This window comes from Anomalospiza imberbis, chromosome 2 (genome assembly GCF_031753505.1).
Source record: "Anomalospiza imberbis isolate Cuckoo-Finch-1a 21T00152 chromosome 2, ASM3175350v1, whole genome shotgun sequence".
In the NCBI taxonomy this organism is placed as follows: domain Eukaryota; kingdom Metazoa; phylum Chordata; class Aves; order Passeriformes; family Viduidae; genus Anomalospiza; species Anomalospiza imberbis.
The window spans coordinates 26349189-26366821 of record NC_089682.1 but is presented as its reverse complement, the minus strand read 5'-3'; the positions used below and the strand labels follow the sequence as shown (position 1 = coordinate 26366821).

The 17633-nt window shown below is 41.0% G+C and overlaps 1 protein-coding gene and 1 long non-coding RNA gene across 2 annotated transcripts in view; both read left to right on the top strand.

Moving 5' to 3' along the window:
• The window catches only part of LOC137468455 (uncharacterized), a 224167-nt gene that overhangs the window by 52000 nt on the left and 154534 nt on the right, over nt 1-17633 (top strand). The gene's annotated exons all lie outside the window — the stretch shown is intronic.
• Nucleotides 4066-17633, top strand: part of GRTP1 (growth hormone regulated TBC protein 1) — a 34566-nt gene continuing 20998 nt past the window's right edge. Inside the window, exons 1-3 of the mRNA XM_068180216.1 lie at nt 4066-4171; nt 5660-5811; nt 11759-11917. Coding sequence (XP_068036317.1) covers nt 4134-4171; nt 5660-5811; nt 11759-11917 — 349 coding nt within the window. The 5' untranslated portion in view covers nt 4066-4133. The remainder of the gene's footprint in view (nt 4172-5659; nt 5812-11758; nt 11918-17633) is intronic.

Below are 17633 nucleotides of genomic sequence, written 5' to 3'. Positions count from 1 at the left end.
AGTAACCTTCATAGACATGAAGCTGTGAAGCCTTTAGGGAATAGTGGAAATTAACTTTAAAAACACACTTCTGTCCTTGCTATGCAGTCTGTTCTAAAGTTCAGTGAATGCTGGTGGAACAATTCACGTGAACAGGTTTAATCAGGCCTGCAGACTACAATTATGTAAGCATGATGCAATTTGCTGGGACAAAAACATGGAACAAGTTTAGCATTTCATTACATTTCATTATGGATTGAGAGCCTTAATCCATATGTAGGTGAGGATTGACTACACTTGGTAGATAGCTGGTTGTAATAGGAACTAAAGGGGTCTGGATGTGGTAGTTATATATATGGTATACACACATACACACACACACATACACATATGTTTACTTCTTACTGGATATTCTATATTGCCAAATCTACTTAACCTAACTGTTTTCTTCAAGTATGGAGCAGCAGATTTATTTCAGGTCGTGGGAAAGTAGCTCCAGCCAAAAAGTAGAGCTCCAAGGAAGCAGAGTACACTTGTGTGGCATTGTTAACTAAGTACAGACACAAAGATGAGTAGCTGTATGGAAAATCACATGAACTAGGGAAGCCACGTATGCTGTGGGATTTTCATCCCTTACTTAGGATACTACATCACCCAGTCTGTAGTGAGAATTTTCTTTTTATCTCTTCTTCAATGCTGATGCATTCATATTTTTTAAGAGGGGCTATTAAACCATCTTGTAAGCAGTTAAGTTTTTTTTTTTTAATTTAAATTCCTGTCTGGATCTGAAAAAGCAGAGCTGCTGCCTTTGCTGAAAATGGTGTTTCTCACTGGTATTTCTTATGAACAGATTCACCCATGCTGTTTTAAAAATATTAGGCACACTATATCCATGTACACCTATATTCACACACATCTTATTCTTTCTTGGTCCTATAGTGCTTTTCTTTCCCCTAACAATGTCTCTTCTTTGGCCTTCCTGAAGCCAGCAAAATAGAAGCTCAGGGGAAAAAAACCCCAGACACATATCTGATATTCAAAATCATAAATAAATTTCTTCCATTCTTGAATAGACAAAGAATCCTTATCATCCCCACAGGCAGTCAAAGGAATACTTCCAGTACAAATATTATTATCTCCTGGTGCTTATCCACTTCTGGTCTTAAGAGTAACAATGGCTGTGAGGTGGTATATGAGGAGCTGAACCACATTTCAGCACTGCTGATGCATCAAACATAGGTGACGTAGCACACCAGTCACAATGTTAGGAAGCATAAAGCCACTCCAGAATAATTCCCGATAAGGCTGAGAATCATCTTGGTGTTTAGCAACTGCTCTGCAAACACAAGAAGGGAAGCCTTGCTCACTAAAATGCAAGGTGTGAGACAAGCAAAGGTCTGAATGCCTCAGCCTGTGAAACACTCACCTGCTGTCTTCATCTGCCTTTGCAGGGAGCGCGTCTAAATGCCTACCCTTAAAGGGAAGTCACTATTTTAAGGGAGTCATTATTTTACTCTGGGAGCAGAAAGATGAGAATTTCTACCAAACACGTTCATCATAACATAAAAACTTCAGGGACAAGGTTCAGATGCAAAAAAGGGGTGGGGAGAAGTTATATAAAGTGTATTTCCTTTTGCACCAGATGGCAGATAGGAAGGCTGTGAGCTTTACTGGTCTGAACGTGAACTAAGCTTACCCTTTTGCACTCTGCCACTGTCACCAGCTCCTTCAGAAGTAAAGGATCAAAAGTAAATAGTATCTTTTTCTGCTGATCACACCACCAAAGCAGTTTTCAGATTCGAGGGTTTATGCATTAGTTTCTTTGAATGCCTCTAAAAGCAACATGATATCATGTGCCCAGAAGAGAGCAGCATTGAAACCCTGGGAAGGACAACCAAGGTATTCTCTCTTGCCAGACAGTAGGCTGGCCTGTATTATCAGACAAAATATGGGGATCCAATTATTGTGCTGAAATTTAGGAATTATTTCTATTAATCTATTAATAACCTAAGCATTGTTAATGGGAGTTTTTGTGTGTAACAGGCATAAATTTGAGTCAGCCACACAGTTGTGTTTGTGTTAGAGCAACAGAAGCTGTTCATAACATTTGAGGCTTGAGTAAAAGTACACTGTGTTATAGACAAGGCTGCCCTTGATGCACAGCAGATGTACCTTAATTAATCACAGAAACAATCTGCTGTTTACAGGGAACTTTTGATGCATCAATTTCAAAGGGCACATGCACCAAAGAGCCTGATGTTGACAGATGAAGTATAACTGTTACGTAAAAAGTCTGTGCCTTCAGGATTTGGAGAAGAGGATATTCTGCTTAACTGAGGCTTCTTTTTCTTCCGTGGGACAACGTTCCCTCCTATCCACACCTCTGCCAAGGATTTTCTGTGAGACCGTGGCCATCTCGCAGGGCAGAGCTGTTTGCTGAGTGTGCCTGTGCCCACGCTCCGCCAAGGCAACGCTGGCGGCGAGTCAAGCCCGGCTTGGCACAGGCGCCGGCCGGCCCTCCCCGGGCTGGGCTCAATCACGCTCCAGCTCTGCCAGTACCCGAGCGAGTTCGTGATGCCGCACAGTAATCTGAGCAGCACCACGCTCCCGCAGGAGCAGCCCCATGCCCGCTGAAGCACAGAAGCACAGAATGCCCTCCCGCCCTCTCACACAAAAAAGGTAATAATTACCTTTTGCTGAACAATCACAAAATTTCACAGCACTGCAGAGTCAGTTAAACCAAGCACAAGCCTCTTTATTTTCTTTTCCTTGCCATTGGAGCCGAACTACTTTTCCATTTCTGTGTGGGTGATTGCCTGTGATCCCGCAGAGGGAAGGTAGCTTTCCCGAAGAGTGTGCTGGAACAACTGTTGATCTCCCTTGTGAAATCCCATCTGTTGTCTGCAGCAACTCTTACTTGCTGGCTGAACAAGATAATGTTTCCCCAGCAGTAGCTGTAATTTTCCAAGCACTTTGCTGGATGCAAAGTCAGAACTTTATTCAAAAAATGACAAGCAGGGATATAATTTTGCTCTCTTCCTTCTGTTTTGCAGTGTGTTATGAATTAAACTGCTGGCAGTCAGGTAGGGCTGAGTCCTTGTGGGCTTCAGGCTTTGTTCAAGACCTCTAAAGATGAAGAACAGTGTGTGCTAATTTTAGAGGTGGATTCTGGAAATGTGGAAGCCAGCTTTTAAATATAATTTTCTGTGTTATTACACCACATTTTTTACCATCTGCCATTTATTATTTAAGTAATATCTAAATGAATGTTAGTTTACAGTGGAAACTAATCAGCAGAAGCTGAAGTTGGGAATATTTCTGTGTATTAGAAAAACATTCTTCACCTAGAGGATGGCTGGGCACTGGAACAGGCTTCCCAGGGAAGTGGTCTCAGCACCAAGCCTGACAGATTTCAAGATGCTCAAGATTTGGACGATGCTCTCAGGCTCATGATGCGACTCTTGGGGTGTCCTCTGCAGGGCCAGGAGTTGGGCTTTGATGATCCTTGTGGGTCCATTTCAACTCAGAATATTCTGTGATTATGACTGTAATGAATAATTTGGAGAAATTAAAAAGAAGATTGTGATGATTTGGGGGAAAAAATCTCAAACCAACCAAGTGAACTTAATTAATAACACAATCATCTCTTCTTCCTGGTTATGGAGAAATTTCTTGGCTTTGAAGAGCTGTACCTGAAACCTCTCTCCCCCCATACTAGTGAGACGTTTCCCTCGTGCTAAAACACTTGATTTTTCCTCCCCCCCCCAAGATATGAGCGAAATGTGAAATGCACAAATATAAGCCGGTATCACCATCAGACCCGCGTCTCTCAGCCGGGCTGGCCGGGCAGGGAAGGCGGCCCGGCCCCGCGGGCGCGGAGCTGCCCTGCCCTACCCTACCCTCCTCCGCCCTGCCCCGTCCTGCCTTCCCTTCCCCTCCCCTCCCCTCCCCTCCCCTCCCCTCCCCTGCCCTGCCCTGCTCTGCCCTGCTCTCCCCTGCCCGCTGCCGGCCCGGGCACGGGGCGGGCTCGGCGGCCGCCCCCGCCCCTCGCAGGGCGGCAGAGAGTTGAACTGCGGAGCCGGAGCTCGGCTCGGGGCCGCGGCCGCGGCGCTGCTCGGCCTGGGAGCGCCCGCCGGGCGCCAGCGGGGCGGCCGATGGCGAGGCGAGAGGACGGGCGGGACTGGGCGTACAGGTAGGGCTGCCGACAGGGCTGAGCTCGGACCGCGCCAGCCGCGCAGGGAGGGCGAGCTGCGCCTCCCCGAGCGCTCGGAGCCGGCCCTGCCGGGGGCTGCGGCCGGGGGAAGCCCCCACGGACCGGCCCGGGCGCGGCTGGTGGCTGAGGGCACCGAGCGGCCGCCGCAACCTTCGCTGCCCGAGGGCAGCCGGGGAAGGTGGCTTCCCTAAAACCCTGCGTCCTCCCTCTTTGTTTTCCCTTTCTAGCTTAGGAATGGAGTGGAGCATGAAATTAATCTGTACTTGCTGCCTCGGCCGTTGCGGTCGTAAATAAGAGATGTGTGTTGATGGACGTGTGAGGAGATTTTCTGTGTGTGGGGGGGGGTTTCATGTTCCGTGTCTTCAGAGAAACCTGTGTCGGGGGTCTCGGTGCTTGTTACACCTGTGGGTTTTGTGCCAGATTTGAAGAGTACATGAATACTAAGGTGCTCTTCTAAATAGCCAACAATGTAATAAAGATTTGGGGTGTGAATATTTAATTGTTCCTCATCTGATTCATGCTTTGCTACCTGTGACGCTCCCGTGAGCCAGTTTTCCCAAGGCTGTGCCAGTGCTTCTCCATGGCCAAATTCCTTCGCCATGAATGAAACAGGCAGTGTTTCGGGAAGTTAGAGCCTGAAGTCTGCCTTGAAACCTTGTCTGACTGGACAGATCCCTCTGCCTGTTTAACTTCTGTAAAGCCCTTAATGTCCTGTACTCAGGTGATAATTCGCAGGTATGGAGCAGCCTGGGAAGTTGCCATAAATATAATTTAGCAAGGTGAGTTGATACATTAGAACAGAATCAGCTGTGCAGTTCTGATACTCTGTCATTATTGTGCTGTCTGAGATAATGTGCTGTAACTTTGAACAATTGTAAAAGATAATAAAACAAGCATTTTGGCACTACATATGAAGAAGGTAGCTCGACACAAGGATTTGTCTTTTTCCGTCTTGTGTATTTTCATGAAGATAATTTCAGAAGCTACCTGTTTAAAAAATAACCTTTGTAACTTGTTACACATGTACTTTCTGTTGTCATTTTTCTGCACAGAACTGTCTAAAAAGAGAATTCAGGCCGTTTTGGAGCTGTTGTACTACACTTCATACTTTTCAACTTTGCCTGTGTTGTGGAGAAAAATACCTCCCAGACTTTTATGTGGCCATAATTTTGAGTCAGTTTTGCACACAGTGGAAAACTTTGCTCCAAAAACTCCTTACTTAAAAAAAAAATGAAATCTGTGAAACTGACTGAACAGTGCATGTTTAAGTTAATTTATTTAAACAGCTTTGATATGCTAAATGGAGTGTAGCAGTTTGTGTAAAGTAGGCTTTTGCTGGGAGGAGGGAGTCTTCAGCTGCTTTTAGAAATAGCAGCTGGAAGTTATTTAAAGCATACTTGCTTTTTTTTTTTCCTTCAGCTGTAGGTATGTAGAAACATTATTACAGGAATTATTTTTATTTTGTAGGGTTGATCCATATGGGTTTGAAAGGCCAGAAGACTTTGATTATGCATCCTATGAAGCATTCTTTTCCAGATACCTAGTGGTACTCACTAGAAGAGCAATAAAATGGTCCAAGCTCCTAAAGGGGAATAACAGTATACAGAAGAGTTTAAAAGGTGAGCTTCATGTCTCTTTATAGGTAAAAGTGCATTATGTAAGGATTTAATAGGTTCGTGTTTTTAATTGTTGAATACTCTTTCTGCCTTCAAATGAAAACGAGTAATAATTCATAAGCAATATGCTGTTGTTAGAGGGATTTCATTTAAACCTTTCAAAAGAGTAATGGCTCTTCAGCACAGGAATATCTTGTTACATCTGTAACCCAGCTACTGTGGCCACTGGCACTCCAAGATGCTGTTTTGCAGCTGTTGGCTGTACTGTACTCTGTGCTCTCTTTAACAAGACATGAGATTATGTAGAAGATGCTGTCTTGAACCCCAGGGATCAGGATGTTAGAACTCTCCGTTGCTGCCTCTTTAAGAGTTCCTAAGGCTGCTGAGATTTTCTAGCTCTCCTTATCCTCCTTTTATAAAATGCCATTGTACCATGCAGCTAAAAAGCTGTGTACTAAGAACTGATGATAAATTCCTTATGAAGTGAAGAAAGTAAGATTAATGCAGGGGCTAATGCAACATTGGATAACATGCTGATGGAAATATTAATGTCTGCTTCAAAGAGCATGAAAACCTCTAGTAATGTTTTATCTTGCAAGAGATACAGGTAGAAATAAATGCAGAGAGTCAGAAGGTGTTAGGGAATCCTGTGAAACTAAAGGATGGAGTTTCCTCCCACTCTCTCTGGGTTATGTTTTCATATAAGCATCTAAATTTTCCTGTTTGCTGTAAATGGTGCTTATCAGGTTGCTTTCTCTTTGGGTGTCTTTTGGAGTTGAGCAGAGTTCTCTGAAGAATGTTAAGTAAAAATTGAGTAAAATTTAGAGCTGTGCTCCAGGTGAAGCCTTTAGCTGGTGATTCTGATGGTTTTGGGATTGTTTTTTTTTTCCTTGGCACCAGAAAATGTGATGATAACTAGTGAGAAATTTTAAATATAACAGTGTATTTTTTTTGTACAGATGTCTGTTTTACGGGTGAGAAATTCCAGAAAACGAAGGTTTGAGCTATAACTGCTAGATCATATACTGCTAACCAGAAAGTATCTACTCCTACTATATTATTTTTTCTTAGATATGTAAAGATGCTTTTGTTTAGGGTGTCAAGTTTGAATGTAGTGAGAACTTCATGCCATTTGGAATTAGTGAGGATTTTGAGGTTTTGCAGAACTTAGTCCTCTAGTTGTGGAAAAATCATCTCAGTTTTGATTCATACCCTTCTCTTAATGTGTGAGTGGTAACAGTGGCAGCTTTTAGCAGTTTCTGTGAGTTCATTTCATTTCTTTGTGTTCCCAATTCTAGCATTTTAGAAACAGAATGTTACTGTGATACTAACAGTGGGAATGCCTTTGGTCTTATTTTGGAGCCAAAACTTTGACCAAATCTCTCAACTTGTCCACCAGGCTTCAGAACCAATGGTCATGCTGCCCCATTGGGCACATAATAGCAGCAGCCTTTACTGTGGCTTTGATTGTCTCCAACAAGTTGCTCATTGTGGAAACTGGGATTCTATAAATCTACTGAGGGGACACAGGCAATGGCTCTGGACTGTCACAAGTCCTGTGGGCTGGTGCATCATCTTTGATGCTGCTGACTTTTGCTAAATATACCTGGATTTCTAGGCTATGGATTCTCACATATACATGTAATTCCAGGGAGAGACAGGAAAAAGTAATACTGAGGAAATGTAGACTGAGAGTAGATTCAGAGTTGTTACAAAAAGCTTTCTGCATTAGCCTCATCTGATACCTCAGAGGAGGAGAGTGAAAGGTTGACCTGTGCAATTACTGATTTTTAAATACTTTCCTTCTCATTTCAGTACTAAGAATGCGTTCTGTGACATGCACATGGAATTGTGTAAGCAGGTGTGTGCTTTATTCTGCAAGATGATTATGCAGTGATTTCCTTGCAGGCAAACAGCAGAAGCTCTGCTGGTTATTCACTGAATTTCCCTCCTCCAGGATCTGGCTTCATTGCTATGAAGCTTTGCTCAGAGCTGCTGGCTCTGCCATAAGGTAGAACTGAGAAGAATATTTGATTTGCCACTTCCCTCCCCAAACACAGTAGCTGTGAACCAGTGTTGTGTGTTCTGCTGTGAGTAGATATGAGAGAGGCAGTGTATGTGTGGTATCCCAGTAGTTCTGCACCCATTTGTCTACACACAGAGAAGCTCATAATTTCTGCCCAGGTGAACAGGAAGAAGTGATGACTTGTGTTAATTTTCCAGTTTGGAAATGTGGCATGTTCACATACTACTGGGTTTGCCTCATATCCAGGGTGGTTTGTATGTGTGTAATTCTGTTCCACTATAAAGAAAAAGAATTAGACTGTGTTTTAACAATGGTAATTAAGCAGTGCATTCTGTTGTTCTGTGTTGCAGCCTGCTGGTAGGGTGGGTCATGGGAATTTGGCTGACAGTTCCTTTCACTCATTCTCCAGTCTCTTCCTTTGGGTTATTTTTCTGGTATTTAGTTTCCCCCCCCACCCTTATCTTCACCTTGTTTCCACTGCACATGAGAGTTTATAATCATTGTTTGTCACTTGCCTTCTTTCTGTCACTACTGCTACTGAGTTCCTCAAAATTTTTTTTCCTTATTTCATTCAGCTCTATCTTTATGGGACCAAAATACAGCTTTCTGCTCTGTTTTGTTTACAGGTGGGCAACAAACTCTCTGACATAATTGCTCGAACTATCCTAATTCTGACCAAAATCATGCTACACAAAAGAATTTGGCTGTTGGTGACCAGTAGCAGAAGGCACTTTATGATCTTTGATAAAATACAGTGAAAGGGAAAAGTAAATGTATTAAACAGTGGTTATAACACAAGCACTTCTGTTCCAGCCCAGGGCTTGGCGGAAGGAAAGTCAGTTTGACTGGAACTTTATTACAGCACTTATGTGCTCAGTTTTTTCTGTTATGTATTAATGAAATAAAGCTTTCAGTTCCTTGTATGCTGTTTCCAGCTTTTCTACAGAATTTTTCTTCTAGAGTCTAAGTGTATTTCCTCAATGTTCAACAGTAATTGTCAGTACCTGAAAAAATAGAAGTGCCGATGCTTCTCAAAAAGTATTTTTAAGATTAGATAATTTTTTGTTTTAGCTGTTTGGGGTTTTTTTGCTATGTAAACTTGAGTCTATGCTGTAGAGTGAAACAATGTTAATAGGGGAAAAAGGCAATGCAACACTTGCCTTGAAGCAGAAGTCTCCAAATTCTCGTATTCTACCATAGAACAAGGACAAGCAGGTTGAAATTATTTTTACATCTTGTTACTGTAAGTAGCATACAGTATTAGAGAAATGTTCTTTTCTGCATATTTTTCTCTTGAAAGTTACTTTGGGTATTTATCATCACTTTTAGACTGCTGCCCTATCAGGTAGCTGTTTTTTCTTGTAAAAAGGAAACCACATTCATAAAGTGTGACTCTAAACTTGTGAAAGTGGCACAAAGTGTCAGAGGCAATTGAATTATTAAGAGGGGGGAGGGTTTCCTAAAAATTGATGGTTCCTATTTTGTTAATGAACAGAGGCAAAAATTTTACCTAAAGATATTTCTTACCTATGTATGGTCTAGAATTTAGACCACATACTATGATTGTCCTGGGAGTGATTCTTTGTGCAGTGCTTGGGGTTATTCAACAGTGCTACTTTTGAGATCAAGCACTTGGTTTACAGCTGGCATTGGATGTGTGAGTGGAACCCATGCATGATCTGGCTTCATCTGGGAAAGCTGCTCAGATGTAACAGTGGGAGGGTATTCTGCAGTGTATAGAATATTGTGGGCTTCTCAGCTCCCAAGGACAATGTGGAAGAGAGCTTATATATATACATAATTGTATAAACACAATTCTGTTTATAGAATATGATAGATCTATGTCTATCTACATATATAAATGATATATATTAAACTGCAGCTGTACTCCTTTTCAAAACTATTTTGCTGCTTCTGAATGCCAGTTTGCAGATCCTAGCAAGTATTACAATGGTGTGAGGGGAAAAAAGCACAATGTGAAGGGCTTTTGCATTCCTCAGGGAGTGAGGGAGCTGGGTCAGTAGTCACTTGGGGTGATACAAGCCCCTGGCTGTCTATTGCCATGAGAACGATGACACTGAGGAATAATGAGTGTGTGCTGTGCTGCAGGCTGCTTTCCCCTTGTGCCACTGTCAAAAGCTTGTCCATGCTTCTCTTGAATTTAATGTGTATTGTTGGATATCAAGGTTGGCTATGCTTCCAGAATTTACAGTTGTTCCAGAAAAAAATGCCATTGGGATTATGTGCTAAAATGCTATAATCCAGTATTTAAGCCAGTAAATTTGTTTCTAGGCTCATCTGAATGTCCCTTGTTAATCTAAATGGGACTGGTCCTTGACAGTCATTCCTGTATTTGCTATGTCAATTTATAGGATATCTTGAGCATTAGAGTTCAAAATCTTGTAAAAAAGATGAAGCGGGGATTATTAAACCACAATGGAAACAAGTGAATTATTTCCAGTCTAAAAGCAGGTTGTAGTTAAGGTAACTTTACAGCTATAACTGTAGAGTCTGTAACCTGTAATATAAATCTTCATTGAACAGCTAAACAAAAACTGTACCCTGCAGACCAGGCAGGGTCTTTATTTATTACAATTTATTAAGGGTCTGCATTTATTACAAATATGTTTCTTTGAGAGAAAACACCAGATTTTAGGTGGGTGAAATGCTCATTATATGTGCATCTTTATGTTGGGTGTCATGGGGGAAGCAGCTTTGGGTCCTAAAGGATAGCAGCTGTAATTAGATGGAATGTATTTAGAAGGTGTCTGGCTGAGTTGTACAGCCTTGCTTCACTCTGCTGTTTTTAAGGCCTTTCATTTAGGCAGCATTTATTACAGAACTGTGATTCAATAAAACCTGGCTAGGTAGTGATATTGTGTGTGGTAGTGTGTGGGTGGAATAAAAATCCCCACTTGGATCTGAGTCCCATAAAATTTAGAGAGGCGAAGTTGATGCTTTTATTGATACAACATGATTCATTTAGTACGAAATGTCTGTTTCATTTGTTATTTTCTTCTCTGCAGAAAAAGAAGAATCTCAAACATTCTATTTGGGTAAGAATAGGTAAAGCTGATTTAGGATTATGTACCCATTAGCAGCACTGACTCCTTATTAATATTTTTCATACCATTCTCAGGAGGAAGCTGCTTTTGTTGTCATTAGCCTGATGCTTCTTCCTGTAATTTTGCATCATAGTTATTTACACTGAATCATCTGCTTAAAAAAACCCTGAAGCACACCCTTATGATGAAAATTATGCAGGAGATAAGAGCTGCTTTAGATTTGCAAAGACTTCCACAGTTATTCTAGGAAAAAGTCAGCTGTTGCTCACTCACATCACTCCAGTTCTTCCAGGGCTCATGTAGACAAGAGGCACATATTTCATATTCCTCAGTTTCTGCTGTATTTCAGTGGTCAGGTGCTATGCTGAGGACCTAGGGTTATGGTAACATGGCCATTGATGTTGGAGCAGAATGGGCAGAGCCATCGTATCAGAGGCCAGTGGTGATGTAGGAAAAGTCAAGTCAGAGGTTTTCTGAATGAAAGAGGACAAAGATCAAGGGAGAAGCTTTGCTGTTTTTATCTCCATCCAGAAAAGCAGAAGAAGAGGAAAGGATTCAAAATTTTAACAAGGGAAGAGTTGAGGGAGGAAAACCTGAGTCTGAAGTTCTGAGGGGGGAGTCTGTTTGAGAAGAACTTAGGAGTGAATCTAAAATATACTATGCAGGTAAGAAGTAAATGCTTATTCTAAAATGGTAGCATAGGAGAGAAAATATAATAATATCCACTCAAGAGTTTTCCTATGACTTCTTAACTTCAGGCTGCTCATTTAAAAAAGAATAATACAAGTTTTTTTTTTTTTTTTTTTTTTTTTTTTTTATTTAAAAATGAACAAACAAAACCAAACTTCTTGTCTTGCAGTGAAGAGATATATCAGGAAAGGCATCCCCAATGAACACCGTGCATTGGTCTGGATGATTGTGAGTGGGGCCCAAACCAACATGGAACAAAATCCTGGGTATTACCACAGACTGCTTGAAGGAGAGAAGAATGCCAAGCTGCTTGAAGCAATCAAAACAGGTTATTCTCTTGATAATGCTGTTTATCTGCCTTTTTCCATCCTATGTCCTTAAGTGTAAGAGATCAAGTTATGTCATGGAAAACTTAATGTTTCTGTAGTAGTAGTTTAAGTGCTGAATTAACACTTAAATTAGATTAGCCATAAGCTCTTTAACAGCACAGATATTTTCGGGTTCATCATGTGGTTAAAAGCATTAAGGAATGCTTTTAAGAAAGATTAGAAATTATTTGAGAAGGAATAAACTAGAAGACATTAGAGTGTCATCTAAGTGATTGAAGAGTTATAACTTTGAGCCATGACACCTGCCTTTGAGTCTGTTTCTCCTTAATTCTGTCCCATAGGACACTGGAGCAGGGATGGTTGAAGATGTGGCACAGATGCCCATATGAGGCAGGTGAAGTATGCTAGGATTTAAGGTTGAGTAAGAAGACTGATAAGAAAAAGCTGTTGATAGATTTATATAAATTATAAATGGTGCAAAGAGGGTGATGAGGAGCAACTGTTACTTGTTTCTTGTAACATAAGAACCAAGGACACTGAATGAAATTTGCTGTGCTGCAGGTTTAGAAGAATTGTGGCACTTGTTAGTGTGCTGTAGAGGTTAGAAGTATGAACTGGTTTAAAAAGGAATTTGATAAACTGAGAGGTGGGGGAAATCCACTTGATGTACGAAATACTAAACACTAAATGTAAATCCCTGGGAGAAATGTATGAGGTGAAACACCCCTCCTCTACTAATCCATTTTCATGTGTGTTTTCTGTGAACATTGATCAATGGCCAGTACTGATGGCAGGGTATAAAGGCACCCAGACCTTAGGCAGGCCCACTGGAAGGAAAAAGGCAGTAGGTGAGGACAAACAAGTAGGAGTTGGATGTTACTGATACTTGTCCTGAAACCTGCTACAACAGAGCCTTTGTGGCCAAGTGGATATTGGCTGAATTGTCCAATTAAAAAGTCAAGAGGTTGGGCTCTGCTCTGGAACTATGCTGAGGTCATTTGGTTAGAAAGGTAGGTTGTCTTTTTCCTCTTGCAAAAACCCAGGTACTTAGTTTGGGTGTTAGGGATTTTTATTCAAGTTGGATAAGCATCCAAAAACTTTTGGTTTTTGCAGTTTCTCTGCCTTTCCCCACAACAGCAGTACTTTGGGCTTTTGAGACTACACGCCTTAGTAAGGTATTTTGGTGCATAAACTTCATGTTCCTATGAATATGAAGACTAGCCAGAAATCTGCAGGCTTATATCCTGCTCAGAAGTAGAAACAGTAGAGCTCTTACTATTAATAAAGAGGGAGCTAGTAAGTTGACTTTCTAAAGCCCACCTTGGTAAGGGTCTGGAGAAGCATTTAATTGGGGTAAAAGTGTGCAAGAGAGAGTTGAAAACAACTTTTTTCCAGTACTAGACAAAGACAGGAAGGGTCAGTAGGTGGCTTTCCCCACAGGTTAAAATGAAATAAAAATATTTTTGTGAGGGAGGAAAAATACTGGAAGATGATAAAGATCTATTTGTCAACTGTGGAGGAAATAAAGTTTCAGAAGAGCTACTGCATTGGTTGGAAAACTGATGAAGAGAAAATTAACATGGAGCAAGTGAGGGAAAAGATAAATAAAAATGGCTTGGAAGATTTTGTTGGAGGGGAAAAAATATAAGGAAGACCTCAGACACTTCTCCTTCAGAAAGGAAGAACCAATGTGGACATAGGAAGGATGGAAGGAACAAAGTATTAGGGTGAATGTAAACTTTGTGGTTAGTGTGTTTAATGAACTTATGCTCCTATTGACAGTGCACATATTATAGTGGGCTGTGGCTGAGGACTCTTTCAGTGTGAATTGTTGCCTTTGTTTTTGTTTCTTCAAGTGTTGTTCTCCCATTACTGTAGTTGTTTTTAATAAAAAAGCAAGGTAAGATGTGGAATTGTATCGCTGTTTGCTTTCATGTTGGCAGTTTCCAGAATTTTCAGGCAATTCTGTGATATTTATTCCCACAGCTGTAAAGTTACAGCCCAGAACAGTGCTGGGGTTTATAAACAAGAGAACAGCAATCACACTTTTTTATTTTTTCCCAGGGGATAGGCAGGAGGACAAGGCCAACCAAAGACTTTATTTCAAATTCAATTTAAAATGTGTAAGAGCCAATGTGTCCTCTTTCTTTCACATGCCCAGAAGCTGCAAACAATTTTCATGTATGTTTGAAACTAGTTTTCATATGGGAAGGTCTTTGATGTGGTATAATCAGGTTAAAAAGGGCAGGTAGACTGTATGAAGAAGTGGTCTAATCTTTAAAGAAAAATCTGATTAGTAATAGCAACAGAAGTCTTTCCGCTAATTAAATCTGTAATCTGTTCTTTCACTATTTTTGTCCTTTAACTTTCTGATTCTGATCTGATGAGCTTTATTGCTACTTTGTTTTATATGGTATTTGCTCTTTGAACATTTTTGATTTTTTTAAGAAAAATGTCGGCGGGAACAGGCTTCTTACTCTAACCATTAAAAAAGAGCTAAAAGAATGCAGGTGTCTAAATTTTTATGTCTTAGTTTATGTACACATTTAGAAGGGCATGCATTCCAACAACACTTTGTTTTTCATGCCCTATTATAGGAAAGTTTAGGAGGGCAAATGATGTTGTAAGATAAGAAGTGGCTGTCCTGCTAATGTAGAGGCTACATGCTGGGTGCAAAAAGACTGGATTGTAAGTTGTACCTTCCTTGGGGTAAACTCCCTTTAGGCTGGGCCTTTTTGAATTTTAGCTCTTGTATCTTGTCCTTTCTCTCCATTGAAAAGCACATTACTGAACAGAAGTGTGTCTGCAAGTGCTCAGGTTTGTACATACAGCTGATCTGTGTTTCCACTCTTGCATTTCATGAGGAGGAATTGTAGGTGCTGTGAAGGCTACGATTTTATACATATCAGTCAGTCCCAGAGCCTGAGCTGTGCTGTGTGACAGCTGGCATAAGGATCTGACTATGGATTGGATGATAGTTGCAGGGTGACAGGGTCAGAAAAGTAATTCAAACAATGATCATTGTTTTTTCACTGGAGACAGGGAATATTTTACTATCAAAGCACTAAGAAGCTTCTCTGGAGCATCTCTGAAATTGTGAGTGGAAGTTGGGAATTTTCAGGTGAGTTTAAAGCATTTAACCATGCAAGAGGAAGGGGAAGAACATTGTCAGCTCTTGTGGCTCTCTGTAAGAGGAGCCCTATCAAGTCATATCCAAACAGCTGCTTCATGTGGTCTTTGGTCTACTAGAACAGCTGAAGGGAGAACTGGAGGAGTAAAGTGTGTAGTGACACTTCCTCAGAATGTTTTGCCTAGTCTCCAGTTATCTGCTGTTTCTAGAGTTGCCAAGACATATGCTGCATGTTTGTACCTAGTAATGCTGGATGGGAAAAAAATTTAAAAAACCTTCTAGTTGCTCCTTTTTCATGTGTTTACCTTGCTCATGTTTTTGCAGATTTGTGCTGTCTCAATGCTGTTAAGCATCTCCCTCTAAATTAAGGAACTTTTATCCACCTGGGTTTATGCTATGTATGGTAGCCATTTTATATCTGTGGTCTTCCTAGTTGCCATTCTTTTCTGTAATTTCTCTAATTCTGGTATCATCTTTTGGAGATGAAGGGGACTGGAATTCATGCATGTGCTTCTCAGATTTATACAGTGGCATATTGTTCTTTTGTAGTAAATCCTGACCCCGTTGGCTTTCTTGATTGCTGAAAGCTCTTGAACTTTGGTAGGGGGGGGTTGTGAAGCTCAGTTTTTCTGACCTTAGTTAATGAAAAATTTGGCCTTAACTTAAAAAAAAAAAAAAAAAAAACAACCCCCCCTAAGCCTCCAAAACAATTTATAGTTCCAGGTGTTGCAGGAAAAAGTTTGAGGATGACTGCTAAACACCCAGTTATAACAAATCTGAAATACCCTTTAAGTATACTGTTTTTACAAGTTGCAAATTTATCACCTAACTTCATTATTCTGGATTTGCAGTGGAGTTTTTGAGTGCTTGTAGTTGGCAGTTGAAGTGAATTTTTGCTCTGCTCTCTAGTGTGTAAAAAAAAGAAAAAAAATCACCTGCCTGGAAGCTCTTCAGAGCAGATGCACATCACATATGTAGCAGTGGCAAAGAAATGACAGTAAGTGGAGTAAGATATGTTAGTTATAAAAATACTTGTGTAATTTACTGACCACCTGTGTCTTGGAGTGGGAAGTACCAGTATATGAAAATAAAAGTGCCATGGTTTGTAAATGTATTTTTCAATTCAGCCCTCCCACTAAAACTACGTGCTGGTTCCTTTCCCCGACTCCAGTTGGAGTGACAGAAGGCAAAGATCACAGGTTGGGATAAGAACGATTTACTGGAAACAGCAATGAGATATGAAAATGAAAAGTAACAGCAACAATATTAAAAACAAAAGGTATATGAAACAATTCACACAGAAGGAAAACAAATGATAATAGACAATACCAGGTGGCTCCCTCTGCAACTTTCTCAATTGGTTGGAACCCCTTCTCCCTGGAAGACACTCCCTTTCCCAGGCCCCTGGCAGTGATGAGGTGGTATAGTACAACCTCCAGGCCCTATAGCCACATCCCCTCCCATCTACTGCAGAAATGAACTCTGTCCTGGCTGGGATCTGGACAAAAAGGAAGGATGAGATAGCAAGGTGAAGAAGGTTGTCTTGCAGATGCATGACTTTTGAAGTACCCTAAGTAGGAAAAGCACAAGACTGGTTCCAAAAGCATTGGTTTTCTGGACTGCGCTTTCAAATCTCTTTGCTCCAGAAATAGCATCAATGACTGTGGTTCTTAGTACCAAAATAGACATCTGTTTTATAAACCGAGGCTAATGTATTCTGCCTGTTTGTGTTACTGAATGAGGTTGAAATACTGCAGACCCATGAGAGGGAAGAAAGAATCCAGTGGTCTCCTCATGGTTGCTGCACAGAGATAAATCAGCAGTAAAGCTGGTTGTTTTATAGCAGCATAAAACTGCCAGCTCAGAGAGCTGAAAGATTGTAAAAAAATTGCTATTGGGATTTAATCTGAATTCACTACAAAAGAGTAGCTAGTTTTTCATTGTGACCACCTTCCTGCTTCTGTGCTTCCATACCTAGTTTATTTATAAGTATCAGGTCTGCACATAATGAAAATATAGTCATAATTTTGGGATTTATCTAGCAGTGTAAGATTCTAATGTTAATTTTGCTGTTTGAAAAGAACCCTGACTTTTTTTTCCCCAAAACTGGACTAGTTTGAGGCTGTGTTCCTTTGGACAGTAATTTCTAATTAAGAGTGAAGTAGATTAATGGGCAGTAGGTCAGAGGGTAGGCTGTGCAGAGCATGAGAAGGAGGTGTTTGTATGTCTTCCCTGGAACAGACGTATTAAAGTGGATAAAAGTGGTGAAGCCAAATGATTAGCCCTTGCCTGCTCCTTCCATTTGCCTCAAGCCATCTCTGACCTTCATCTTGTAGCATAGTAAAACATTGGCTTGTGTGTGCCTGTGGAGGGTTGAGTTCCCTCATCTTGAGTCAGAGGAGCCTCAGAACTGGAGGAGGAGAGAGAGCATGCAAATGGAGCAGAAAGGGCAGGGTGGAGAGGGAATGGGATCCTCTGCTCTTGTGTTCAAAGGAATAATCTGGCACAAGGAGTCCTGTGAAACCATGTTCCATATCTGCTATTAAGGGTCAAGCTTTTTAGCTCTTCTGTCTTGTTTTTTCTCT